This window comes from Hemicordylus capensis, chromosome 5, assembly GCF_027244095.1.
Source record: "Hemicordylus capensis ecotype Gifberg chromosome 5, rHemCap1.1.pri, whole genome shotgun sequence".
In the NCBI taxonomy this organism is placed as follows: Eukaryota; Metazoa; Chordata; class Lepidosauria; order Squamata; family Cordylidae; genus Hemicordylus; species Hemicordylus capensis.
The window spans coordinates 233,617,073-233,643,450 of record NC_069661.1 but is presented as its reverse complement, the minus strand read 5'-3'; the positions used below and the strand labels follow the sequence as shown (position 1 = coordinate 233,643,450).

General features: G+C 43.5%; 3 protein-coding genes across 14 annotated transcripts in view; 2 read left to right on the top strand and 1 right to left on the bottom strand.

Annotated features, from left to right (window-relative positions):
- DNM1L (dynamin 1 like) overlaps window positions 1-2,048 on the top strand; it is a 61,470-nt gene extending 59,422 nt beyond the window's left edge. For all 6 annotated transcript variants that reach the window (XM_053258445.1, XM_053258450.1, XM_053258449.1 and 3 more), the window contains one exon: window positions 423-2,048. In XM_053258445.1, coding sequence (XP_053114420.1) covers window positions 423-479 — 57 coding nt within the window. In that variant the 3' untranslated portion in view covers window positions 480-2,048. The remainder of the gene's footprint in view (window positions 1-422) is intronic.
- A 5,179-nt stretch (window positions 2,049-7,227) lies between these two features.
- On the bottom strand, window positions 7,228-12,580 carry YARS2 (tyrosyl-tRNA synthetase 2). Its single transcript, XM_053258456.1, has 5 exons — window positions 11,613-12,580; window positions 11,016-11,183; window positions 9,647-9,802; window positions 9,283-9,453; window positions 7,228-7,715 (listed from the first exon to the last, which is right to left on the bottom strand). The coding sequence occupies exons 1-5, from the start codon at window positions 12,428-12,430 to the stop codon at window positions 7,544-7,546; spliced, it is 1,485 nt and encodes a 494-aa protein (XP_053114431.1). The 5' UTR covers window positions 12,431-12,580; the 3' UTR covers window positions 7,228-7,543.
- Window positions 12,315-26,378, top strand: part of LOC128328449 (cytidine and dCMP deaminase domain-containing protein 1-like) — a 30,127-nt gene continuing 16,063 nt past the window's right edge. For 3 of the 7 annotated variants that reach the window (XR_008309222.1, XM_053258458.1, XM_053258457.1), the window contains exons 1-4: window positions 12,315-12,452; window positions 17,645-17,692; window positions 24,503-24,615; window positions 24,798-24,984. Coding sequence is in view for 2 of the 7 variants with exons in the window: in XM_053258458.1 (XP_053114433.1) it covers window positions 12,401-12,452; window positions 17,645-17,692; window positions 24,503-24,615; window positions 24,798-24,984 (400 nt within the window). In the remaining 5 variants the exon portion in view is untranslated. Of the gene's footprint in view, window positions 14,532-17,644; window positions 17,693-20,201; window positions 20,287-24,502; window positions 24,616-24,797; window positions 24,985-26,378 lie in introns of all 7 variants that reach the window. The other 4 variants (XR_008309225.1, XR_008309226.1, XR_008309224.1 and 1 more) reach the window with 4 other exon arrangements.

Sequence of the window (26,378 nt, the reverse complement as noted above, 5' to 3'; positions counted from 1 at the left end):
CCCTGCCCTTTTTTTTGGAGATACTTAATGACAGCTCTGGCTTCCACATTTTCCATTTTCGGCTTTCATTGGACATGGTCAACTTTCAGGACCTAAAAGAATTAATGCCTGAAGCTGAATCTGGGTGTGTTAACATACGAGGACATATGTATCCTGTGATTAAAAAATTATGACTCTGGCACCACTCCTTCATGGCCAGGCCACAGACCTTTGGGACACCCCTTGAAAATCTCCCCCCCCCCCCCAAAAAAAAAACCCCACGGAGGATTAGCATTGAGGAATATCAACTACTTTTGAACAATGGGAAAGAGTAGAAGTAAAATCTGAAGGATCATTATATGTTAGGATACTGCTCTGCTCTTGATTTAAAACCCAAAAATGTAAAACTAATTGATGTATCTGTTTTGTTGTCCTCCTCATAGGCCTTGCAACGAGCCAGTCAGATTATTGCTGAGATTAGAGAGACACACCTCTGGTGAAGGACTTCGTCTTTTTGGTGAAGAAACCGATGACTTGAAAATTGCTAGGCATTATATACTTATGAACTCCTATGTGTACTGCAGTATGTATAAATCTGCTCATGTAAAGATGGTGTGGTTTGGCTTCCTACAGACAGAAAAGTATGCTGTACTTTGTAAAACAAATCATATTTAATCCATATTTCCCTACCAGTTTTTTCTGGTACAAAGACCAAGTCTGTTGTCCTATGAAGGACTGAACTTAACTAGCAGGGGAAACCATGTAAAAATTCCAGTGCCTGGCTTGCTAAATGAGTTGCCTGTGGATGGGATGAACAAGTGTCGTATTGTGATATAGCTTTTTCAGCTGCTTTTGCAATAGAGGTTTTTTAAACTATAACGAAGACTCCATAATATTGTCTTTATTATGAATAAAACTGCATGCACTCTAGAGTCAACCAGATAACTGACACAGTAGAGGTACTGTCTTATAGCAGTGTAATGTGAGCCCTTCTGCTTCAGAACTTTAAGATAAATATTTGGCTAATTTTCAGTTTGTAGTAAACATTTACCCCCCTTAACTAAATAAATAGAACATTCTGCTAAATGGCATTGTTAGCCACCAGTGAACACCTGTTGGCATACCTTTTGCTAGGGAGGAGGATCAGGTGTAACAATCCCTCACTTCCTGCACCCCTGGACCAAGACCCCCTGCACCATCCAGCTAAAGCGTTCCACCTAAAATGTCAAAGGCAGACCAAGTTTATCTGAAGTCAGCGTGTGAAGTAGAAGTAAAGGCAACTGTCCACCAGACGTTAGCTTGCATTACCTCAAGTTAGCCTGATAATTTCACTGCTGGAATACACTGTCGCAAGATACTAGTCTATATAATTTCCACCATGTGTTTTGAAAGCACAGTCGGTTTTGTAGAATGTATTGGAAAGAAGTCCATAAGAGAGGCAGTTCAACTGATAAGCGTATAGCTTGACTTGCCCTAGCACCTGTGCTTTAAAGAAACAGGCCTTCTGTCTTTTGACCCTTGTCAGCTCACTGTAACTGTTAGTCACAAACAGTTCCAAGTACTGGTGTCTCAACACTTGTGGTCAAATAATCACTGCACAGGAAGTATAGGCCTTACTTACAACACAGCATTTCAGGATGGGGAGATTTCCACATACGGTGCCAGAAAAACACCCCAATCTCCACCAAGAGTCACAGAGTCTGTATGAAGCAAAATAAGACGTATTTGGGAATTAACACGTGTTTGTGTGCGTAAAAACAAACTGAGCTCATAGACGAGGGGATAGCCAATCAGGCGTATGCTAGGAATGAGGAACCTGGACCAGAGCCCATCATCAACACACAAACAAGCTGAGTGATATTTGGATAGGGGTTCTGATATGGGAAAGGGAGACAAGAGCAGAAAGACCATTTGGGTAATGGTTGCTGATTCTTCTCAGGAAACCTGCCTGTGTACCTGAGTCCTGGTCACCTTCGGCTAGCTTGGAAAAGCAATTGCATCTGTTCTGCAATCTTCTGTTACTGAAATCTTTGGTGAGACAAATAAATCTTATGTGTGTTTGCATATTAGTGATGCTTTTGACCATTTTCCTTGTGGGTCAAATGGGCAGACAGAGAGATCTGGAGGTCCTAATAATTTTCACTGTTCCTTTGCTATGCTGGTGGCCATGCCTCAGTAGATGAGTGTAATTTTTCTCCATTTTAAATTCCTGTAGTGGGATCACAATTACTTTCCCCAAATATAGTAGCAACATACCTTAGGAAGCTGACTTACTGCCTTCCTATATCTGTGTGTTTGTGAAAAATAAGCCTTTAGGCTCTACCTATAATTCCTATTTTATCCATACAGCTCTTATATAAACAGACCAAAACAATTAAATTGATTTCTTAAATTAAGAATGTTTAATAGATTGTTCACTAATAGTTGAAAATACAATGCTACAGTCTCCCATGTTTCCATTACAATCATATTGAAAACTGAATTTGCTGCACTTAAATTCTGAGAAGGGGTATAATGTTTTTGCAGTTAGATGCATAGATTATTTAATTATATATGAAAATTGAATGTTAATAGGTTGCTGAGGGTTTGGCAAATCTGTGGGGTAAAGTGAGTTGTGCATACTGAACTCTTATAAGAAAAGCTATACTATCCTGAGGGGCAGGGGGTAAAATCTGTGCACTGCTGCACCCCTATTGAGTCCTGTGAAGCTACACTAATGTCTACTGCCTTAGAATCCACTAGAGGTACTTCTCCTACTAATTCTTCTTCCTGCTTTGTCATTAAATATTCAACATTAGGATTGATGGCAATTACACATGGCATATGTCATTCCTATTTCACTAGCAAACATGTTTTTTGGATCTGATCAGTCTTAATTGATCTGTCAAAAATGGACCCTTTTGAATTTTTCTTTTTAAAAAACCTGATCATACAGATTATAAAGTTCTTAATTGCCTTTTCTAGAAATGTTCATCTTTCCCATTTGTCAAGTGCTTTAGAGGAGACCCAGACTTTTTCTGCTTGAAAACTTAAATTCAATGCATAACTTCATTCTGGCTTTAATCACCCACTTTCATTGTATTTGTTTATACACTTGGCAGAATACACATAGCTAACCAGTACGTGCAGTTAGGAACATAAGAACAGCCCTGCTGGATCAGGCCAAAGGCCTATCTAGTCCAGCACCCTGTTTCACACAGTGGCCCACCAGATGCCTCTGGGAAGCCCAAAGGCAATAACTGAGGGCATGCCCTCTCTCCTGCTGTTGCTTCTACCAGTTTCAGGGGAGCATCTTGCCTCCGAAGCTGGAGGTGGCCTATAGCCCTCAGACTAGTAGCCATTGATAGACTTGTTCTCCATGAATGTATCAAAGCCCTTCTTAAAGCCATCCAGGCTGCTGGCTGTCACATCTTATGGCAGGTAACTTCATAGGTTAATGATGCCTTGTGTGAAAAAGTATTTCCTTTTGTTGATCCTAAATTTCATGGCAGTGAGTTTTATGGGATGACCCCTGGTTCTGTTGAGAGAGAAAAGAAATTCTCTCTATCCACTTTCTCCACATCATGCATACTTTTATAAACCTGACTTTTTTCTAAACTAAAGTGGCCCCAGGTATTGTAGCCTTGCCTCACAAGGAAGGTGCTCAAGGTTGCCATCTTTTGCACCTTCTCCAGTTCTACAATGTTCTCCTTAAGATATGGTGACCAGAACTATACACAGTACTCCAGCTGTGGCTGCACCACAATTTTGTATAAGGGCATTATAATATTAGCAGCTTTATTTTCAGACTCTTTCCTAATGATTCCAAGCATGGAATTGCCTCTTCTCACAGCTGCCACACATTGAGTCAACACTCAAATGTCAAAAGCTTTTTGAAAGTCCCAAGTATATTATGTCAACTGGATCACATTTATCCACACACCTTTTGACACGCTCAAAGAACTCCAAAAGGTTGGTGAGGCAAGGTTTACCTTTGCAGAACTCATACTGGTTCTCCTTCAGCAGGGCCTGTTCTTCTATATGCCTAATAATTTTATCCTTGAGAATGCTTTCCATCATTTGCCCAGAAGATATGTTAAGGTAACCGGCCTGTAATTTCTGTCCTTTTCATTTGGGCAGGCCTTCCCATTTCTGAAGGAAGACATCTTCCCTTTTATAGCTTCCTTGACTTTACTTCTTAGCCATGCTGGCATTCTCCTGGACTTGGCGGTATACATTTTAACTGGGCTTCTGTTGTGGTTTTGGAGCGAAGTGCCTCTCCTAATTTTCCCTTTTGGTTTTCTTTACCCCAAACTTCTCATTTTAGAGAAGCTTCCTTTTCTGAAGTTCAGTGTCTGTGTTCCTTGGTGATTCTCTCCTTGCATATTTGATCACACTATGCTAACTGATCCCTAAACGTTCTACAACACTGCCATCTCACAGCAGGTCTTGTGCACCACTTGGGATTAAGTCTAAGATTGACTTCTCTCTGATTGGTTCCATGACCAACTGCTCGAGGGAAGTCATTCAGCATATCTAGAAGTTTGGCACCTGTCATTACCTGAATGTCCTATATTTTCTAGTAGGGATGTGCACAAAGTGTTTTGGCACCTCTATTCTGCTTTTTTAGTTACCCCTGTTGAATCGTTTTGGTGGGGGTGAGTGGGCACTTTAAAAAGGAGGAAGGCAGGTCTTACCTGCCCCTTTGCTACCTCCTACCAGTGCAGCACTGTCAGGATTAAATGCTGTGTGCAGTAGTAGAGCATCTACTTTGTATGCAGATCTCTGGTTCAATCAGATGGTAGGGCTGAGATTCTTGGCTGAAATCTGGGCAAGGCTGCTGCCAGACAGACAATGCTGAGCTAGATGGACCAATGGTCCAACTCAGTGCAAGGCAGCTTCCTAAATGGTTTTGTCAAACATTCATCTAGAACATACTGCTCCAACACAGTTAATGAGATCTATACACATAACTATATGCTAGATCAGAAACTGGCAGTGGAAATAAAATGCCATCAAATTTGCATCTACATGTCCATGACATGGATTTTGCAGAGGTCAAGAATTTGAATATGAGAACCGGGGAGACCAGAGTTCAATTCCCCATTCAGCCATGAAACTAGCTGGGTGACTGAGCCAGTCACGCTCTCTCAGCCTAACCTACTTCACAGGGTTGTTGTGAGGAGAAACCTAATTATGTAGTACACCGCTCTGGGCTCCTTGGAGGAAGAGCGGGATATAAAACATAAAAATAAACTCTGCGCTGGGCCCTCATTGAAATCTTTTAAAATGAGCAAACTCTTGATAATCTAACCCCTAATTGTAACTGTAAGCTGTAATGGAAAGCCAAGTTTACTAGCTTCTCAGAATGGGGTCAGACTCAACACACCACCTTTGAATTTCCTTGCAGTCTAATCTTATGTAGTTTCAAGCAAGCCAAGTATTATCAGTAGCTGTGGATTGAGACCTTTAAAAATGTGACTCCACCCCATACTAGCATGTTCCAGTATAGGAGAGAGCACCCAGTTCTAATGTTAGCATGCTGTGTACATATTGTGCACTTTTGGGTCATCAGAGTGGGATTACTTCACTTAGTGATTTTCCTTCCTGTATTTAGATTTCTGCATCTAAGGGAATGGAAGTACAACACAGCTGTAAATCTTTTCCATATTTCAAAATTCATCCTGTGTTCAGTACAATTTATGATAAACACATTTACAAGGCTGTTGGACAAATCCTAACCCAAGTCCACTGAAGATCAGACGTCAACAGTACCTTATGCATGTAGTTACTACTGTAAATAAAGCTGTTGGTGTTAAAGTTGGCAAATAGTTTTACATCAATAAAACCTTTTAAAGTATGCCCGTTTTTACTTCTGTGTCAAAGGGCATAGAAAAATTTTAGACTATATTTCAATTCATGTACTTTAGGGACTTTCAAAAGTTACAAGTTTGTTCTTAATTCTAGTTTTAAAAGCCTCCAAGATGTTCCTGAAAAAATGTAAAAATTTAAACTTGCAAAGTCTTAGTAAATATTTTAATACCAGAAGCTTCAGTTCAAGCTAACTTAAGCTGCTTACTGAGTATAAAAGCTGTAAGTTAAGGTAAACCTGTATCATGAAAGCAATAAAACACTGTACAGTCTCTCAACACTAGCTTTACAAATTAGGCTTTATTGGCCTACACTTTGTCTTAGTTTTTCAGTTCAATACTGGGCTGGGAAGGGACATGTTGAGGTAGAAATTTAACAGCAGGAACATCTACAATTGTTTGTGAAAGATAAATCAGATTTCTGCCTAATTAAGCAATTGATTGAGTGCCATCAAATCGGTGTTGACTCTTAGTGACCACATAGATTCTCTCCAGGAAGTATTAAGAAATACTTCCCCTTACTACTGCTTGCTACTACAAGTGTCTAAGCAGAAAATTCAAAAGGTGCTGCAGCTTCACCTTTTCTCCTCCTAACCATCATTCAGACTGCTGACAACACAAGAGCTTTCTTGACATTCTGCCTGAATGGAGAAGGGAAGAAGGATTGTCAAGATTGCAGCTTTGCCTGGCTTTGTGCCCTGTGTTTTACTGTTTCCTTATCTACTGATGCAGAACTAGGTGGTGGGGAATGTCACTTAATTGCCTCAGTAGTACTTTCTCCCCCTTGCTCCAGTCTGTTATACTGGATGCTGGGTTGGTTAATGAAAAGGTGGTATTTGTGCCTGCTTTCTCCCGTTAAATCTGTAACTTACAGAAATAAGCATTGGAAATAGGTTCCAGAATTGAGCCTTGGGCTATGAAGAGCCCTTCCTAAAAGATATTTTATATACAAAATGACTAAAGCTTTATAAGGTGCTATAAGCTGAAGTAATCTAGCCACTTTAGTATACTCCTTAGTATCATCCTTGTTTTTGAGGAGCCCTATAAATGGCAAAGTTAATCACAAGAAAGACCAAATAAGTATGTTGTTGTGGTGTCGAGTTGGTGTCGACTCCTGGAGACCACAGAGCTATCTGGTTTTCTTTGGTAGAATACAGGAGGGATTTACCATTGCCATCTCCCACGTAGTATGAGATGATGCCATTCCACATCTTCCTATATTGCTGCTGCCATAGTCTGGGAAACATACCAGCGGGGATTCGAACCAGCAACCTCTTGCTCCCTAGGCAAGTTACTTCCCCACTGTACCATTAGGTGGCTCTCCCTAAAGGAACAGTTTGATTCTTACACAAATATTTACTATTGACAACATGGACATTAACACAAGCAATAATGTCACTTAAGGATTCATTATGCTGCCTTTATTGTAATCATTCTTTTCAATCTTTGCTTTTTCTACCAATATTTATAAGTAGTTCTGCATCACGCTACATTTTTTGACAGCAATTTATAACCGTAAGTTTGCAGGTGTTTGATTTAAATATAAAATGCTATCCCGCATCCACATGATACAAATAACCAATGTCTCACACAGTGAGAAAATGCAATTTACATCACAAATGTCCCACTGATCCTGTGAGTTGTGATGTACATAGTTCAGAAAAGCCAACTGTCCTTGAAGAGAAATGCAGTTTGACATACCCAAAGACTTCATTTTAATCTTCATGTGATAACTGAAGCCATTTCACAATGTAGTAATTTTTCTTTCCAATCTTAAGTAGTGATAAGCCATTATTGAGAATATGCTGTCCAATAATAAGAACAGCATCAGGATTCCTTTCTTGAAGGTGGTTTATAGAAACTGCACCACATGTTATGTCATGATACCTTGAAAAAGAAATTGTACAATCAGACTTGCTGCTATTAAGACCTCTGACAAGTTTAAAACTAATATGCTTCTTAGGTATATCAAACAATCTGCATTGTCAAAGAGCCCAATTTGCTTACATAGGAAAGAAAAGACAATTTGCTGCTGGGATGAGGAGCCAAGTACAGCTTTGGCCTGAAATCCTTCCCTTCCCAATCTTGTTGCCTGGAAGGTGTATGCTGAGCAGGAGAAACCATCCCTCCCAAACCAAGACCAACAAGCTGAAGAGAATGGCTTCAGCTTCTTATTAGGGTGGATTGAGTCAAACAGTTACATGAAGTCTACAATTTTTCATTCAAACTTTCTTAAATAAGTGCATGCACTAAATGGTTACTATAAAACTATTGCTTTAAGCAAGCAGCACTCTTATACTGCCTAGAAACAATGTAAAATCTTTTCATACAGCACAATTGCCTTTTGTACTACTGAACTTGTATGTGCTTCCAAGAGTGCAATTAATGGTGTGTGTTTGGCACTTAATTTTACACATCCAAGGATGCTATACAAGAGGACTTGGAGATTAACTACCTGGAACTTTCCAGAAGCAAGGTCTAGATTTAATAGGCAGAACAGCCTCTCAGACAAGTTTCCATACTGGTTGCTTTACATTATCAATAATGATAATTTATGTAATAAATAAAATACATGGCTATTAAGATTCTTTTTTGCCCCACTACCTTCTTACAAAGAAAACCATGGTTTAACTCAGTGTATTTGATAAGAGGGCTGTGGGTCCCAGTGAAGAGACTGTGAATGTAACCTTTAACAAATCTGCATTAAAAACCTTGATTTCATTTTAAACTAGGTTATTTTTAAATGGCAGTTTATATTGCTGGCGCTCTTTTTAAAAACACATCAACTTTTAACTACCCTGGAGTTTACATACAGCTGCATTATGGAGATGCAATATATAGGGCTCTAACCTTGAAAGACTGTGTATATAGGACTCTTGTCATCTCACTTTATTTGCTGTGAACGACTCTTTCAAGGTTAGTATGTGTGTCCCATTTCTATAACGCAGCCAACTCACTAAGGCTAGAAGGGAACGTGAGAGCACCTCGCTAGCAGCCTTATACATTTGTGCTTATATCTGTGTAGATTGCAACGCAGTAGGCCCTTTAATAATTTCAAACCACACCCATCTAAACTAATGAGAGAAATCTAAAGCTTTCAGTGGTTGATTGATGATGACAATTATGTTCAAATGTTGGGGCAAATGTTCTCAAAAGAATAGAGGCAATTAATCCCATATAAGGGTAATAATAACTGCTACACAGGGAATGGGAAAACTATGGTATGTTACCCTCCATTGTATTTCCCCTATGGTTTTGCTGTTTCTGCAATTTATTCAGATTGGCAGCTAGCACTTGTGCTAGCTGTTGTCAATAGACAACATACAGATCTGTACTTTCCCGTAGGATTTTTAAAAATAATATGTACATAGGAGAATACATGGGAATACTAGACACGCTAAGTGTAGCAGGAAGACCCAATAACACTGCTCTAGAAATGTAAATGCCAACCTACCCTCTTGGTCCATCTGCAATAGCATTGGCTTTCTGACACAAATCAAGTACTGTTGTTCCAGGTTCAAGCATCAACTCAACATATGGTGCTTCTCTAAAGAGTTCCTGTAATTCTTGATCAGACATAGTCTCTAACACTTCTATGTTGCTGTGATAAAGGGCTCTGGTACATCTGGTGAAAGAAAGAAAGGAGTGAGCAACACTTACTTACTTCCAGAACTAACTCTCCCAATTTAGTCAGAAACATTCCACTTGATCATTTTTACCTGATTTTCGTGAAGCCAAAAGCTCTAGTTTGCATTTCCACTAACAGAATTTTGGTCCACAAATCAGTAGCATATTTTCTTAATCAAATATCCCTTTACCTCTTAGCAGATTCCAGACCTTCCTTGCCATGAACAAGTTTAGTTACTTCAGCAGCAAGTCGTTTCTGAGGTCCCCGCTTCTCTGGCTCTTTAGCATGCATTTCCATAATATGATCAATTTCCGGAAGAGGGAGGAAAGTAAATAGTTTCAGGTACCTTAAAAGGAAGACAGCAAAGTTTTGCCCCTGTCAATAACTACCAATTTAAACTTATTTTTTGTAGTGATGGTAGGGCTTCAGGGGAGGACTATTCAGAGCAACTGCTAGCAGATGAGGCCTTTCCTAATAGCAATAGCACTTACATTTATATACTGCTCTATAGCCGGAGCTCTCTAAGCGGTTTACAATGATTTAGCATATTGCCGCCAACATTTCTGGGTACTCATTTTACCGACCTCGGAAGGATGGAAGGCTGAGTCAACCTTGAGCCCTTGGTCAGGATCGAACTTGTAACCTTCTGGTTACAGGGCGGCAGTTTTGCCACTGTGCCACCAGGGGCTCTTTAATAAGGGGGAAAGCCTGGGAAATTCAAAATAGAAGGACCAATCCTGAGGACTGGGCAGGAACTACCCACACAGCCACCGATTGAAGAGAAAGCTCTTACTTAGTTCTGTCCCAGGGAGGGTTTTGCCACCCTAACCCCCCTCCCCCCCATCTTATGTGGAAAGAGTGGTTTGTCCCTCATTAAAATCGCTTACATACAAGGATTCAACCACAGTGAACTCCTCCCTCCTCCTCCGGCTCTGGTAGGAGTCATGACAGTGTCCCTTAACTGTTCCTGTATGTTAATCTCCCCCACCACCATCTTAAATAATAATCAATAACTTAGTATATGACAAAGCTATTGCTGCTGCAGCAAAATGCTACAAACCCTGTTCCTGAAATTACTGCACACAGATAGAAGAGAAACTGAACATGTTGGGGCTTACTAAGCAGTTGAGATAGTGTGTGCATAAACATACATAATTTTAAACAATAATTCATATGGCATTAATAAAGATTGTTTAACAATAAATCTATAAGACCTGGAACACATTGTAAGTGCTACACTAGTTCTTTTTTACTTCTGTAAACGCAGGAGTATCTAGATTATCACTGAGACAGAATATACTGTATTAGATGAACCGCTAGTATAATCCAGCACTGTAGTTTCCCCCCATTTAATGTACAGCAATTTATGCAATCACACAGGATGTCTTAAAGAGTGACCATCTTGCTCTGAGGGGAAGGGAGAGGAAGTGAGACTAAGGCCCATGCAAAAATGTAAATGTGTGGCTTGATGTATGGTCCTTTAAGTTTTTTGTAACCTGCTTTTGGGAAGTTTGCCTGAAAAGCAGATATATGAATGCTAGCTAAATAAAGATACTTGCCTTTTTACAGTGTCATCTGGCTGTCTAACAAAAAACTGATACAACTCAAAAGGAGAGGTCCTATTTCTGTTAAGCCAGACCGCATTACCAGCAGACTTTCCCAGTTTATTTCCTGTAGTATTTGTAATAAGAGGCACGGTGATTCCAAACACATCTTCCCCTGTCACCCTACCAGAGAATAACATAAGCAAAATCAAGTTACATTACTTAACACAATATATAAGTTTAATACTAACTACAAATGCTTCTGAGATCGACAACAAAACTCAAAATTTCTGCTACCTGTCACACACCCTTACTGCCCTGCTTATTCCTCAAACTCCCTCTGCTCCCTTACCCAGCTCCTTAAGAATTTCCTGACATTTGCTAGAACCTGGTCCATCTACTCTGACTAGGAGCTGCCCTCCCAGGTTTCAGACCGGGGTCTTTCCCACCCCTCCTTGGGAATGCCAGGGGCTGAACTTGGGACCTTCTACATGCAAAGCAGCCACTCTACCAGTGAACTGCAGCCCCAACTCGTACGTGAAATAGGCCTTCTATACAGTTTATTGAAGTTAGAGGACAAACGCCACGCCGCGCCCGCATCGCATCTCATACTTGGAGACAAACTCGTATCCAGACATGATGTTGCCTATCTGGTCAGCTCCTCCCAACTGGATGCGGCAGCCGTAGTGGCGGTACAAGTGCAGGAAGTCGTAAGCCTGCAGGGCCGGGTAGAGGAACTCGGCCAGGCCCATGCCTTCGGGGCTGGTGATGCGGGCCTTGCAGCTCTGCCGGCTCAGCAGGGTGCCCATCCGCAGGTGCCCGCCGATCCCGCACAGGAAGGCGATGAGAGGCTGGCGCTCCAGCCAGCCGGCGTTGTCGAGGACCGTGGCGCGGCCCAGGCGCGCGTTCCCCGCCGGCCAGAAGAGCTCGCGGTGGTGCTCGAAGAGCCGCTGCAGCCCCTCGCGCAAGCCCCTGGCCTGCTCCTGCGCGCGCTCCTCGGGCAAGGGCTCGCGCTCCTTGGTGCGGCCGCTGGGGTCCCCTAGGCGCGCGGTGGCCCCGCCGACCAGCGCGATGACGTCGTGCCCCTCGCGCTGGAAGTGCAGCAAGCCCATGACCGTCAGCAGGTGCCCCACGTGGAGCGAGTCGGCCGTCGGGTCGAAGCCGCAGTAAACGGTCACGGGCGCGCGGCCCGGCGCGAGGAGCTCGGGCAGCTGCTCCTCGGCGGCCTGGGGCGGGAAGATCTCTCGGAAAAGGCCCCGCTGACACTGAGCAGCCAGCAGCCCTTTGGCGGCCGCCGGTCTCGCTCGGGTCTGCGGCTCTAGCCACTGCTCGTGGAGTTGCCGCCCTTTCTCAGTGGCTAAAGGTCGGGGCATGAGAGGCCTCAGGCGGACAAGCCGGCGATGGCCGGCGCGCAGCGCGGGCGCCGCCATCTTTGCTACGGAAAGGCGCAAAGTACGTTGGATTGAGGCGGAGAGACCCAGCCAATGAGCGGCCTCTAGAGTAGGAGGGGTTCCGGATGTTGAGGAACTACAAACTTCCGTCACCCCCAGCTCCAATTTATTGTGGTTCCGGAAGATGGGAGTTGTATTTCATCAGCCTCTGGAGTACCACTGATTGGGAAGCCCTGATAGACTACAACTCCCATCAGCAGCAGCCCCTTCCCCTTTTAAATCTTAGGAAGCGTTACAAAACCTTTATTAGCACCACCAACCGAAGGGATATTCCGTCTTAAGCTTTCAAGTGCTCCAGAAGTTATAATGAGGCTGGATGTTATACACCTCTAAAAGGGTGCCGTGAAATGGGGTGCTTGGGTGTAGGGAGGGAAGCCTTGAGTTTGCGGCTTATAAGGAGCCGAGACGGAGCTAAGCAGACGAGCTGATCAACCCTACGAGATGTTACTGATCGCTCTTGGAGGAAGAGGGAACGTCGCTTCCCCTCCAGTTTTCCGCCCATAACTGGCCCTTTTGTTTGGGGCAGTCTTTCCTGATCCCTCGCTGTTCACTTCCGAACACACAGCTGCTAGGCTTGAGTGCCCAGGCTAATTATAATATAATTAATATAATAAACTTTATTTGTCGCCCCATAACAGATTGTTCTCTGGGCGGCTAGCCAACCTATCCACGTCTTCTCCCTGTTTTGGCCTTTTGACCGCAATGAGTCTACTGCTGCTACTAAATCGTAATTGCAGTAGGATTATCTTTGTTCTTTTCCTACCCAGTACATCATCCCTCTTTCCGCCACTCCCCCTTTGTCATATGAGGCGAGAGGCACAGGGTGGTGTGGGAAGCTCAGGGAGAAAAAGGCTCCCTGTGTCACCGTCAGATCTCCCTTTTAAACAGATTGGATGACATACACAGTTATTAGCCCACAGAGCTAATCTCCTCTTTGATTTATTGTTCTCCTGAATAGAGAATAGCTAGACACTCCTAGGAACCCTGAAACGCTCCTCCAGATATAGAAACCAGCCCATCTGATTTATAGCTGCTTCCTTCATAGACACAAGGAAATCGTTATGTACTAGCTTAACCCGCACAGAGCATCTGTGCGTTAGTACTTGATTGCTCCCCTCACCCCCTGCCACAGCCCCCTTCACCTCAGAGATCTCTCCACCCTCACCTGAGCCACACTCCTGCTCCTCCTCCTACATCCCATTGCTTCCACCCTCCTCACCCCTCTTGGTCACCCCTCCATCCCTTTACTCCATCCTCCTCACCCCGCTTGCAGCATGGCTGGTGCCTGTTGGCCAAGCTGCAGCCCCCGCTCCTATCCCCAGAGACCTCCCCACACGAGCCCCGCTTCTGCTCCTCCCCACAGGAGCAGCAGCAGCAGTTGACTGGGCTCTTCCTTGCTGCCACCACCGCCATGGCCACTTGTTCCCCTCAGACTGCTGACAGGCCTGGGCCCATCCCTTGCCTGCCTCCTTCTGCCAATGGCCTCTGTAGCCCCAAACAGCAGAAGTGGTTGACTGGGCCCTTCCTTGCTGCCACCATCACGGCCACTCGTTCCCCTCAGGCCACTGACAGGCTCGGGCCCGTCCCTCGCCCTCCTTTCTTCCTCTCTTCCTCTCTCCTCCACTCGCTCTTCCCCTTTGACTTTCTTCCCCTCCCTGAGTTAACAGATCTTGTTCATTTTGTTTCCTCATCAAATTCACATAACCGCCACCTCCTTCTCCTGAAGGGGCTCTTTCCTCCCTCACAACCCTTCTCTTTGCAGACCCCTGCCCACTATCCTATTGTATATATAGATTCCTCTCTACAATCAAGAACATCTTCTGACCAGTAACAGTTGCATTCCAAATGACCTTAACCATCACAGGCTCCTCCTCCCTATCTGCATATGGAATCCCCACTACCCAGTCACCACGGTGCCACAGGCTCCTCCCCCATATCTGAATAACTCTGCCCAATCACCATGTTGCTTCTGCTCTCACAGGCTCCCCCTCCCTATCTGCATATGGAATCCTTACTGCCCAATCAGGTGCTTCTGCTCACGAACTCTGGAGAGAGCTGCCAAACACAGGATTAATCATGGGTGAGCCTTAGAGATTTAAATATATATACTAGCTAGTAGTACACTGAGCCTGTGGTACCCCGCCCCTCACAGCACTCCCGCTCCCCCCGCCGCGCTTGTGCTCCCCCCGCCCCGCAGCACTCGTACTCCTGCTCTCCCCGCCCCACACAGCGCTCGCGCTCCCACTCTCCCCGCCCCCGCAGCACTCGTGCTCCCACTCTCCCTGCCCCCCACAGCGCTCCCACCCCTGCTCTCTGCCCCCTGCAGTGCTCCCACTCTCTGCCCCCCACAGCGCTCACGCCCCCCGCAACGCTCCCACTCGCTCCGCGCCCCCCGCAACGCTCCCACTCGCCCCCCACAATGCTCTTTTCCAAATACAAGCTGAAGCAGATTGAAACTCATGGCCAAAAGGAATTCATCTTTTTGCAAGTGATCCAAACCAATTGTTGTTTTGAACGTCTGGGATTGGTGCACATACAGATCTCAAAGTAAAAGTTATGTCAAATTATGGGCCCTTAATAGAAAGGTATTTCCCAGTGGGATCACATAGAGAATTTAGGATATGAAAAGTAGATTTTGCAGTAAAGTCCTCCTGTCACCTATGGAAATGCTGTTAAGCACATATGTTCTGAACATCAGATTATTTCATGCAGCTTACTCAAACAAGAATAAGCTGCACACTGTAAACCACCCTGAGCCATTTTTTGGAGGGGCAGTATATAAATCAAATAAATAAATAAATAAAATCCAAGGTTAAATTATTTCTATTGTTTTACATGCAAAGAATAACTCACATTAAATAGCTGCTGTTTCCTCAGAATTTGTTGATTCAGATTGGTGGTACTCGGACATTAAACCTGTCAGGTAAAAAGACCATTGTGTTCAAGTGAGGATTGAAGGCTTCTTCCCCTCCTCCCCAGAGAGGGCCCTTTCTGCTGTTGCTAGGATTGGCAGGGCAAGGCCCAAACAAAGGTGGAGTCCGTGCTTTATTGGCTCTCAGACTGAGAACCCTACTTAGCTATTCCCAATACATTGATTCTAATAGGCTGCATTAGCTCTTCTCAGCTTGTGTGATCAGCATGCTTCTGGTTCATTTAACATCATAAATTATTCTTCTAGGGTTACATATACCAACTTAAAGAGGCTATTCTCACGTGTGGTGGAAACCAGGCTAAGGAAGTCCAGCCCGGTTGCTACCACACATGTGAACCGCGTGTCTCCAGGTAGCAAGCCCACTTAATTCCTCCCCCACCCCACCTTAAATGAGGTTAGTGGAGTGAGTGCTCTGCTAACCCAGTTTTCCTGTTTGAGTGTCGCTGCGGTGCAGCTCTGTGCTTGAGTAGACCCCTGACTGGGAGGTGTTAATGAAACTGCCTCAAGGGTGAGTGGCCTGCACCCCCTAAGTCAGGTTAATGGGGATTTAGCTCAAAAGGGGAGACCGTTCCAAGCAGCCTTAATTTGTGCAAGCCTATGAACTCAATAAAATCGGCTTGAGAGAGAGGTTTTAATTAACGAGAAGGAGTTTATTGAAAGAAATATAATTTACTAGGTGGTCCTAACATAAAACCAATGCAAATATGTTTTTAAATAGACTATTGTAAGGCGCATTTAGCTTAAAGTTCCAAATTATGTGTAAATTCTCAGGCGGGCTAGAGAGGTACTTTAAGATAGAGGGGCAAGATTTCAGAAATAAGAGGAAAGGAATGGGTTCAGCCCTGAAGAAGGCAGGCAAGAGGCTATAGCACCTGTCCTGAAGAGGGGGACACCAAGGTGGTCTGCTGGAGTTTCTGGTTGCAGTCTGCTGGGGTCCAGAGTGAGAGGCACAAGGGAACAAACAGTAGGCACACTTTCAAAGTTACATCACCAACTCATCCCTATTGTAATGGAGGCTGCAGTTGCACTTGTCTTATCTGTCTTTTCTGCCTTCCCTTCCTGGCCTGATTGCTTCATTAACAGGTGTTATCTCTCTTGCAAGAGGAAGAGGGGAGTTTAGATTTCATTCCATGTCTGAAATGATTTTGAATGCCAGACACTTGCAGTAGCTAGTTTTGGAGTCTGCTTAGCCAGGGCTCCCCTCACAGAAAGAGGGAGTGTGGATCTAATCCCCTTTCCAGTTTGTGGGCCTTGCAGCCAAATCTAGGGGCAATCATTCGACTGCCAACTAAGCAACTTGTCCCCATGTATAACATAAACTAGGAGCTCACATTGTGCAGCTCCTGAGCATAGCAAAAGTGCAATCTCCAAGCCTGGAGATGCAGTTGCAACCAGGGACGCTTCTGGGAGCGGGCAGAATAAGCCCAGTTGGTAACAGAGGCTAGTCTTGGAGGGGAAAGGGGAGAGGCAGAAGCAATTAAAACAGACTGACCAGGGCTTGAGGTTTGGGGGTGTCAAGGAGAATTTTTGGGGTTCATGTGCCACTCCATGCCACCCTGTGGCTATGGGTCTGTGGAGGGCTCCCCACTTTTATAGGGCATTCTGGGACTTCTGGGGTCCGGGAGGCCCCGCTCCCTGCAATTCCTACTGGCTCTGTGAAGGAGCTGCTAATTGTGTGGGCAGCTGATCCGGCCGCCCAGGGCGAGCTGCCTGCTCGTATGTGGGGAGAGCAGGTCAATCTCGCTCTCCCCGCAGAACTCTTTAGGCTCTCCACACTGCTCATGTGGAGAGACTTAAAGTCTCACAATATTAACCTGGCTTGTTACTTGCATGTCTACCAAACCCATGGTGCTGTAGAGGCAGCACAAAAATATTGACATATGGACAGTAACTAGGCACCCAAGGGACACTAAACATGTTGGATCAAGTTGGCTGAGGGCAAAATAACACCTAAGAAACTGTATACGACACAAGGTCCCCATGGTCTCACCACAGCTTCAGGAATCAGTAAGTAAATAAGAAGTCTAAAGTCTCTTTCATTTTCACAATGCCATGCCATTTCATCATGTTCAGAATTATAGCAGTGTGAATACATTTCTTCAAGCAGAAACGCTAAAGTCCAGGTGACAGCTTCCTCCTTTCTCAAACAAGGTGCCAGATGTTCCTCTTGCTCTCTGTGTTCATCTTCAGAATCTGGTGCCAGTTCTAGCAGGCAACTGTTGGGATTCAGCACCTTAAGGAATTGTACTTTTCCCTTATAGGTGGAGGTCTGCCACATCCTGTGCTTGCTGGTGAGCAGCAAGTGGAAGGTAAGTTCCCAGCTGTATTTCAGGTTTGCTTCCAAAAGCACCTCAGTGACAGGTCTCAAGAATGCCTGGTGGCATAGGATCTAATCTTAGAGTTCTTGGAAGACCAAGATCTGGGAATTTTGTTACTGGATTCTAGAATTCCTCTGGACTTCTTGAGGATAACGTGATATCACAAAGCTCTCTGGGCTGTCCTTGCAGTGTACCTCAGAGACAGGGAATAGGAAGAAAGCAGGGGTGTAGCTAGGGGAGAGGAGGCCCATGTTCACCCCTCTCCCCGGTGGACCCTCGGAGTGAGGGAGATAATGAAGGAAATAGGGAGGGGTGGAGCTGGAGCCCCCCAGGAGCTGGGGGGCCTATGTTCTTTGAACCCATCCGCTCAATTATAGCTACACCCCTGGAAGAAAGTAATGGTTACCTCCAGACTTAACTACTGCAATGCGCTCTATGTGGGGTTGCCTTTGTACATACTGTAGTCTAGAAACTGCAATTGGTTCAGAATGTGGCAGCCAGGTTGGTCTCTGAGTCATCTCAGAGAGACCATATTACTCCAGTATTGAAAGAGCTCCACTGGCTGCCGATAAGTTTCTGGGCAAAATACAAGGTGCTTGTTATAACTTATAAAGCCCTAAACAACTCAGGCCCTGCCCATTTAAGAGAACATCTTCTTTGCCATGAACCCCACTGTCCATTGAGATAATCCGAAGAGGTTCATCTGCAGTTGCCACCAGCTCCTCTGGTGGCTACTCAGGGATGGGTCTTCTCCATTGTTGCCTTGAGTCTTTGGAATGCACTCCCTGCTGAAATAAGAGTTGGCCCACCTCTGACAAGTTTTAAAAAGTCTCTAAAGACACACTTGTTCACCCAGGCTTTTAATTAGATACTGTTTTTAAAGTGTTTAATATTGTTTTAAAATTTTAAATTCTTGCAATGTTTGAATCTTTTTATTTTGTTGTAATTTGTATTATTTTATTGTAAACTGCCCAGAGACCTATGTTTTGGGCAGCATACAAATGTGTCAAATAAATGCATAAAATAATAGAGGAAGCAGTGGAAAAGGGAAGCCTGAGAATGTTGCTGATGGTACAACAGGCAGAGCCATTCTCAGACTACCCTCCCAAATGGCTGGCACCTCCCTCGGCTGTGAATGAGAGGATGCTGTGGCTGTGGTGGTTCTGCAGCCTAGCAGGGCTGGATCCTCCATTGCCAAAGTGTACAAGTATGAGTTGTGGCAACATAGCTGAGGGAGTCAGGTCCTGATGACGATGACAGATATTTATATACCGCTTTTCAACAGAAGTTCCCAAAGTGGTTTAAATTGATATAAATAAATAAATAAAATGGCTCCCTGTCCCCAAAGGGCTCACAATCTAAAAAAGAAACATAAGATAGACAGCCACTGGAGGGATGCTGTGCTGGGGATGGATAGGGCCAGTTGCTCTCTCCCTGCTTAATAAAGAGAATCACCACTTCTTCATGTTCCAAACAATATGGATGCGAAGATCTCCAGCATGAAAAGGCTGGTCGTGCCTTTGTTACCTCTCCCTGTTTTAGGCATCCTACCCATGTTCATAATGATAGCAGCTAAAGGGAAATCCCCCACCCTCCACTTAAGCATAATAAGAGTGAAAATAATCTTTAAAACTCTACCCTGACCTAAACCTGGGAGGGTCAGACAAGTGATATTTGGAGCACTATGACTTCTAGGGAAGCTGCTGTATAATAAACAGAAAAGCCTGTTTGTTTAAACAAATACTGGGTGGAGAAAAACAGCATTCTAGGTGGGGCTGGCACTGGGATCAGCACCTTTTATATAAAGCCTTCTAAGCTGTGACTTCAGTTTCACCAACAACCTACAGAAGATGACCAACATACTTTACAAAAGGTAAGAGGACTGATTTTTACTCTAGATACATTTTGTAAATTGTTCTTAATTTTCATAAACAATAGCAAAAGCACCAACTCTCCTTTTAAAATTATATTTATACTAGCAATCAGCAAGATATTGGTGATGTTATCATTGCTCAACTTATAAAAAGGATTTAATAAATAGCTGGACTATTTTAAAAGTCAAGTAGATATTATTACATGTCATGTATCACTTTGCGGGAGAGATATATACGTTCTTTTTTAACAGCATATCCCAGTTGTTCTGAGCAGTTCTATTTGGAATTACTTTTAACAGACCATTGGGATGTCGTATCTTATAACGTGGTGAAGTTTTGTTTTTTGGCTAATAAGATTCAGATAAGAAATGTTGAAAAGCGAGGCATGGGGTTGGATTGAACTAAATTTTAGATAATTATAATTTATGGAGCCCTCTGTTTTATGTAATGGACGAACTCGGGCGTTACGGCACTGTTTTATGTTTTAACAGTTTATTCTTTATTAGACCATGTTTGCTTTTATGTATTTTCTGTTTTGCTGGTCGAACAACTGTAACAATAAAGATGATGAATGTCATGTATCACATTGATTATAGATACGAGGGAGTAACTTTTCTTTATTACAGGTTGTAAACAACATACTAAATGCAAGCACGAAATTTTCATTATTTCCCCAGCAGTCTAATTTGTGAAGAATGGCACAAAGATCATGTATGTTATCTTTACTACTGTATTTTTGTCTGTTTCAGTGAATGGAAAATCCAAATGACATACATACTTTTATTTAAGGTCCATGACCAAATCACATCACACAACAGTTAAATACAGAATAAAATTATTAAACAATACAGTGTCGCATTAAACAGAAAAATTAAAACTAATTTGTTCACATCTTATTTTGCAAGCCGCTGCACAAAACCTTGTCATTCTCCCTGTAATCTCCACATGACGATCCATTAAGAAATAAGCCACATAAAAATCATCTGAATGGTCCGGACATTTTTTTAGATAAGGCTCAATCCATATGGAGCAGATAGCTTTATAAAAAGGACAGTAAAGCAAAACATGAGAAGTTGTCTCAACCTCACCTGTGCCACATGGGCATAAACAATTCCTCAGAGGGACTCTCTTGTATCTTCCCTCTAAGACCACAGAGGGCAAAACGTTGAACCGAGCTTGAGAAAAGGCTCTGCTCTGGCCTAGGGCTGTCAAGTGCGTAAGATATGCTGCAGGGCAAGGGTAATTTAAGAAGCTACCACAGCTGTTTCTGGGGGGGAACCAAGCTTAGGTCCCTTTGATTCTTTTTATCCAAGACTCTTTGCTTGAGAATCTTTTTGGCTACATCGGGACCTAAGGATTGCAAAAATTGGTCTGAAAAGCCACAATTACTCAAAATAACCTGGACTTCCTTGGAAAATCCAAACCACAAATTATATCTCATGCCTAACTAGTGTGTTTCCCATTGTAACTGGTATTTTAGGCCATTCATTCAGATATTTGGAAGGCAAATAATCCTTTGATGCATACTTTTTGATTTTATGATAAATATATATCTCAAAACTACTATATCTGGATTGAGATCAGTTGAGATCCATAAGAATGGGTAATGCGCCTGCGCAGGACCCATACGATAGCATGCCGCAGCTCGCCGAGGTGACCAAGCTCTGCCTCCACACCTCAGCATGCTCTTTAAAGGTGGGCTGGGCACCATGTTCTTCAGTTCTTGATAGCAGCAGTCAATCCTGAATGGCATATATTCAAGGTTTCATGGGAACAAGATCTGGGAAACACAAATCGGGGGGGGGGGGGGATGCAATAAAACAACTGAAGCAATTAAAAGTGCTTCTCCAAACCTCTTGACTTTTATATCATTGGTATTTAAATCCAACCAGGCTACTGTAAATAATAGTTTCCTCCAAAAACAGATGTTAAGTGAATATTATAAACTAGGAGACCCGGAACACAACATCTGCGCTGCTAGTTTGTCGCAGCTCTTTCCGTCCCTGTGGGCCGGGCATGGCACGGCTTCAGCATCTGCCTGGTCGGGCTCCTCTTGGCGGTGCAGCTCCGCCATCCATCTCCTCTCACCTTTCTCTCCCCACTCTCCGGCAGCACTTTCCTTCCCTGCCGGGCGTGGTGTGGCTCCGCTGCCCACACAGCCAGGCTCCTCTCGGCGGCGTGGCTCCTCCCGCCAGGCCAGTATCTCTCGCCTCCTCCAGCCAACCACTTGCTACCTCCACCTCCTCCAGTCAGCCGGCGTGGCTCTGCTGGCCGGCCACCTCCACCAATCCCATGTGCGAGAGCTCTGTCCGGAGCTCTTGCAAGATTTCCACCATGCATTTTTTCCGGAATGTCTTGGAGAAATAATTATATAGATGCTTCTCTGAGGGAGGGCAGAATGAAGGAAGCAATCTCTTTGTCTGAAGAAGTGATCATTCTTTAAAAGCCTATATTGAACCTCTGTTAAGCAATTATAGACTGGTCTCTAACCTTCCATGGTTGGACAAAGTGATTGAGAGCATGGTGGCCTCCTAGCTCCAGACAAACTTGGAGGAAACATGTACTGCAGAAGGGAAAGTGTATGTGTCACAAAAAGGAGTCTCAATATTGGGCTGGAAACATCAGAAAGATCTACGGATTGTGTTAGACCCAAATAGCACAGAACCTGTATTACATATGATGGCACATCCATATGCTAATATGATTGCTGATTTCTTGGATGTTTTTGCTGATACTCCTGGCACTGCCATATATTTCAAACATAAAATTCAGATGAAGGCAAATGCAGTACCTGTATAACCCAAAGTGAGGGACATACCCATAGTATTGCAGCAACCATTTAGAGAGGAGCTCTTAAGACTACAGTATGCTGACATCATAGAACCTGTTGATTCCTCAGAATGGGTCTCTCACATTGTTCTTGTGCAGAAATCAAATGGTACACTTTGAATGTGCATCGATTTAAGAGATGTGAACTCCAACATGGTACCCAATATCAACAAAATGCTGCTTACTCTGAAAGAGGCCTCAGTGTTCACAACTTTGGACTTGTCTTCGGCCTATAATCAAATTCCTCTGCTCAAATGTTCTCACAAATATAGTCTTCATTACCCCAGAGGGTCTTTTTCGGCTTTCTTCCTTTCTTTCTTCCTTTCTTTCTTTCTTTCTTTCTTTCTTTCTTTCTTTCTTTCTTTCTTTCTTTATCTATCATGTTTTTATACCACCTGATATGTAAACCTCTATGCAGTGTACAAATTTTAATATTAAAAATCACAGGTTAAAATACATAAACCACAATTAAAAAATATAAAACAAATTATTAAAATTATTAAAATTCTAATTAAAAGCTTACGAGAACAGGAAAGTCTTGAGGGTCTTCCTGAAAACAGAGAAGGAGGCTTAGCTGATGCAGCTTTGGTCTCTCAAAGAACAATGCATGCAATTTTTGGGACTACGGATGGCATCACTTACTTTCAGGATGACATTTTCATGTATGGCAAAACCATTAAGGAGCATGATGCTAAACTGACAGAAGTCTAAGGAAAACTCTGACATGGACTTACTATCTCTGCAGAAAAATGTCAGTTTTACACACACTCTGTGACATATTTGGGACACACAATATCTCAGAGTGGTGTACATCCCAAAACAGATTTGGTGAAAGTTATTTGGGAAGCACCAGAACCACACAAGGATACACGTCAGTAATTTTTAGGATTCTGTGAGGCAAATTGAGTGAGGCAAACTCAGACAATTTGCCTCAAACGTTGCTCCATTGCATTGGGTCTGTAAAATTGAAGTTTATCTGTATATAAATTATTTCAAGGGTGGAAATTCAAATAATACCAATAAAATAACATGGATGATATCATATGGGTTAAAATTTCTATAATATCAATAAAATTGGAATCTACAATTCATCTTAAACTTCTAACAGCCTCCAAGATGATTGTATGCACAAGACCTCACCTAGTGATTCCTTGTGTATGTGGTAGCTTGAATGTGTATCTTGGCATTACTGAAATTATCACATGACAAAAATGTTATAGTTGAACATTGGCAGCCATTGAATGTAGTCCCTAGAATCATAAGAACATAAGAACAGCCCTGCTGGATCAGGCCCAAGGCCCATCTAGTCCAGCATCCTGTTTCGCACAGTGGCCCACCAGATGCCATTGGGAGCCTACAGTCAGGAGTTGAGGGCATGCCCTCTCACCTGCCATTACTCCCGTGGTGATATTGACAGTCGATATCATCCACGATCTTATAACATGGCGAAGTTTTGTTTTTTGGCTAATAAGATTCAGATAAGAAATGTTGAAAAGCGAGACATGGGGTTGGATTGAACTAAATTTTAGATAATTATAATTTATGGAGCCCTCTGTTTTATGTAATGGACGAACTCGGGCGTTACGGCACTGTTTTATGTTTTAACAGTTTATTCTTTATTAGACCATGTTTGCTTTTATGTATTTTCTGTTTTGCTGGTCGAACAACTGTAACAATAAAGATGATGAATGTCATGTATCACATTGATTATAGATACGAGGGAGTAACTTTTCTTTATTACAGGTGATATTACAGGTGAAATCGTGGGTGATATTGACTGTTCATTTCTAGCCGTTCTTTCAGGTCATCCATCCATCTCTTCCTTCCCCTTTCTCGATCTTTTTCTTGCTAGCTTTCCTTCTAGCGTTAGTTGTGCTATTTGATATTTTACTCCTCTGACGATATGTCCGCAGTACTCCAGTTTACACCTCTTGTGTACCCTGGCAGTACACAAGCAGTACCCTGGCAGTACACAAGTGCACCTAATCTGCTGACTCAGACTGAGCCCTAAAGAGGATGGTGTAGAGGAAATGGGCTTGGAGGACATGTGTCTTGGTGTTTTGAGGATTTTTGTTAAATGCTTTTTGTAATGTAACAGGGAGTGATGAATTGGAGCCTCCTCAGCGTTTGGAACGGAAGAGAGACTTGTTCATGTGCCTAGCTCTTCATATGGAGAAGTCTCCAATGTGCGTTGATGATCCAGAAGGAAAAGTATGTAATGAAACTGAGCAACCAAGTTTATGTTACTGCAATTATTTATCATTGCTATAGTATTTGTCAGCATACAAAGTAGTTGTATACAGTATTTGCAGCACGATCTCCTTTTTCAAAGTATCCTTTCTTATAATTTTCACAAGATGTTATTAAACAACTGCATTTTTTTCCTCTTTCAGTTCAACAAAACTGGGATTGTAGTGTGTGAGTCAGACAAATTACACAAAGTGGTGGTAATGTGCTGTTCAACAGAAACCTTACATGCTGTGCAACAAGTCATAGTGAACAATCACACCACTTTACACAAATGTGTGATCTATTTATCCAGAAAACCTTGCTCTGAATGTACCAAACTTCTCATTCAAGGTAAATCACTTAGGGGAAAACTCTAGGCTTGGGGAGCAGCAAGGGATAATGGGTGGAATCATCTGAGGAAGGAGGAGCTCTTCATATGACAGAAGGTGGTAGAGGGCTAGGAAAGATTTACTTAAAGGGTCAAGGAAACAAAGGTGGTTTTATAGGAAAGTTGCTTAGATCAGTCATGGAACATAGGCTTTGCATGCAAAAAGTCTGAGGCTGTATTTGCATCTAATGCTAAACCAGAGGCTGATGAATGCACAATTAATATTTGTAACGGACATCACAGACGTTCATCCGACTATGGTCTGGCAGCCTCAGGTTACAGGACAGAGGTGCCCCTCCCCCCCAGCAAGCTCCATGGCGCTCACATTGCCAGACATTGGCACATCATTGGTACTGCAGCCATTGGACATAATTTGTAAGGGGGTGTGTCAAGTGACATTATGCATTTTTGGCAGGAAACATTTAAAGCCTTTTTAAATGGAAGGGCATTTAAAGCTTTGGGTCTCCAGCAGTTTGCACCATGTCTAAGGCTTTGGGTCTCTAGCAGACTGCATCCTCAGGTTATCCAAACCTAGAGTGCCCTGCTTGAGTGGAGCCCCCATTCTCACTGGTTAAAATGAGAGCTCATGATCTGAACCTTCTTCTCACTACTGAACCCTTACATGCTCCCATGTGTTGCTGGCTGCTCCACATGTCGGTGTGGTCCCAGACGTGCAGAGTAGGGGAATTGGTGCTGGGAATAGATCCCTCTCTCCATTCCAAGTTCCCAGGCTCTGGTCAGCATAGCAGCAAATGCAGATGGCCTGCCATGGGGAATCGTGGGTGTGGGGAGCCCCTGTCTTTGGCAGCCCCATGCCACACAAGTGTCAACACACCTATGTGCCAAGGGATGACCAGAGTGGTAGAGGGAGCACTTGGAGTGCTTCTTGGCAGCAGTCATTGAGACAGGGAATGGTGTTTCCCTGGTACCGTTCCCCAGGGCTTGCATGTATCTAGCAACCAACCTGGGCAGCATTAGCCCTCCAGCCCACATGCATGCCCACATGCATGTCACCATGGCCTTTCACTCTCATGAGGGAGTGGTCTGCTCTGGTAGCATTAACCAGCTTCATCACAGAGGAAAAATCTCTCTTCTGATCAGAAGAAATATTGCTCTAACTGGGTGGCCCTTATTATGAGTAATGCCAGAGACTGCATGCTTTCACCCAGGGGCCCCCCTACCCCCAACTATTTGTCCAAAAAAAGAGGATTGAATAAGGAATGACGGGGCAGCCATTCAACAAAGACTCGTGGTAGCAATCCCTTGGCATGTGTTATCATTCTTGGGGAATAAAAGGGATGACAGGCTTTTGGTGCCATGGGGACTCCGGTTGCTTTTGCAGATATCCCTTCAACAC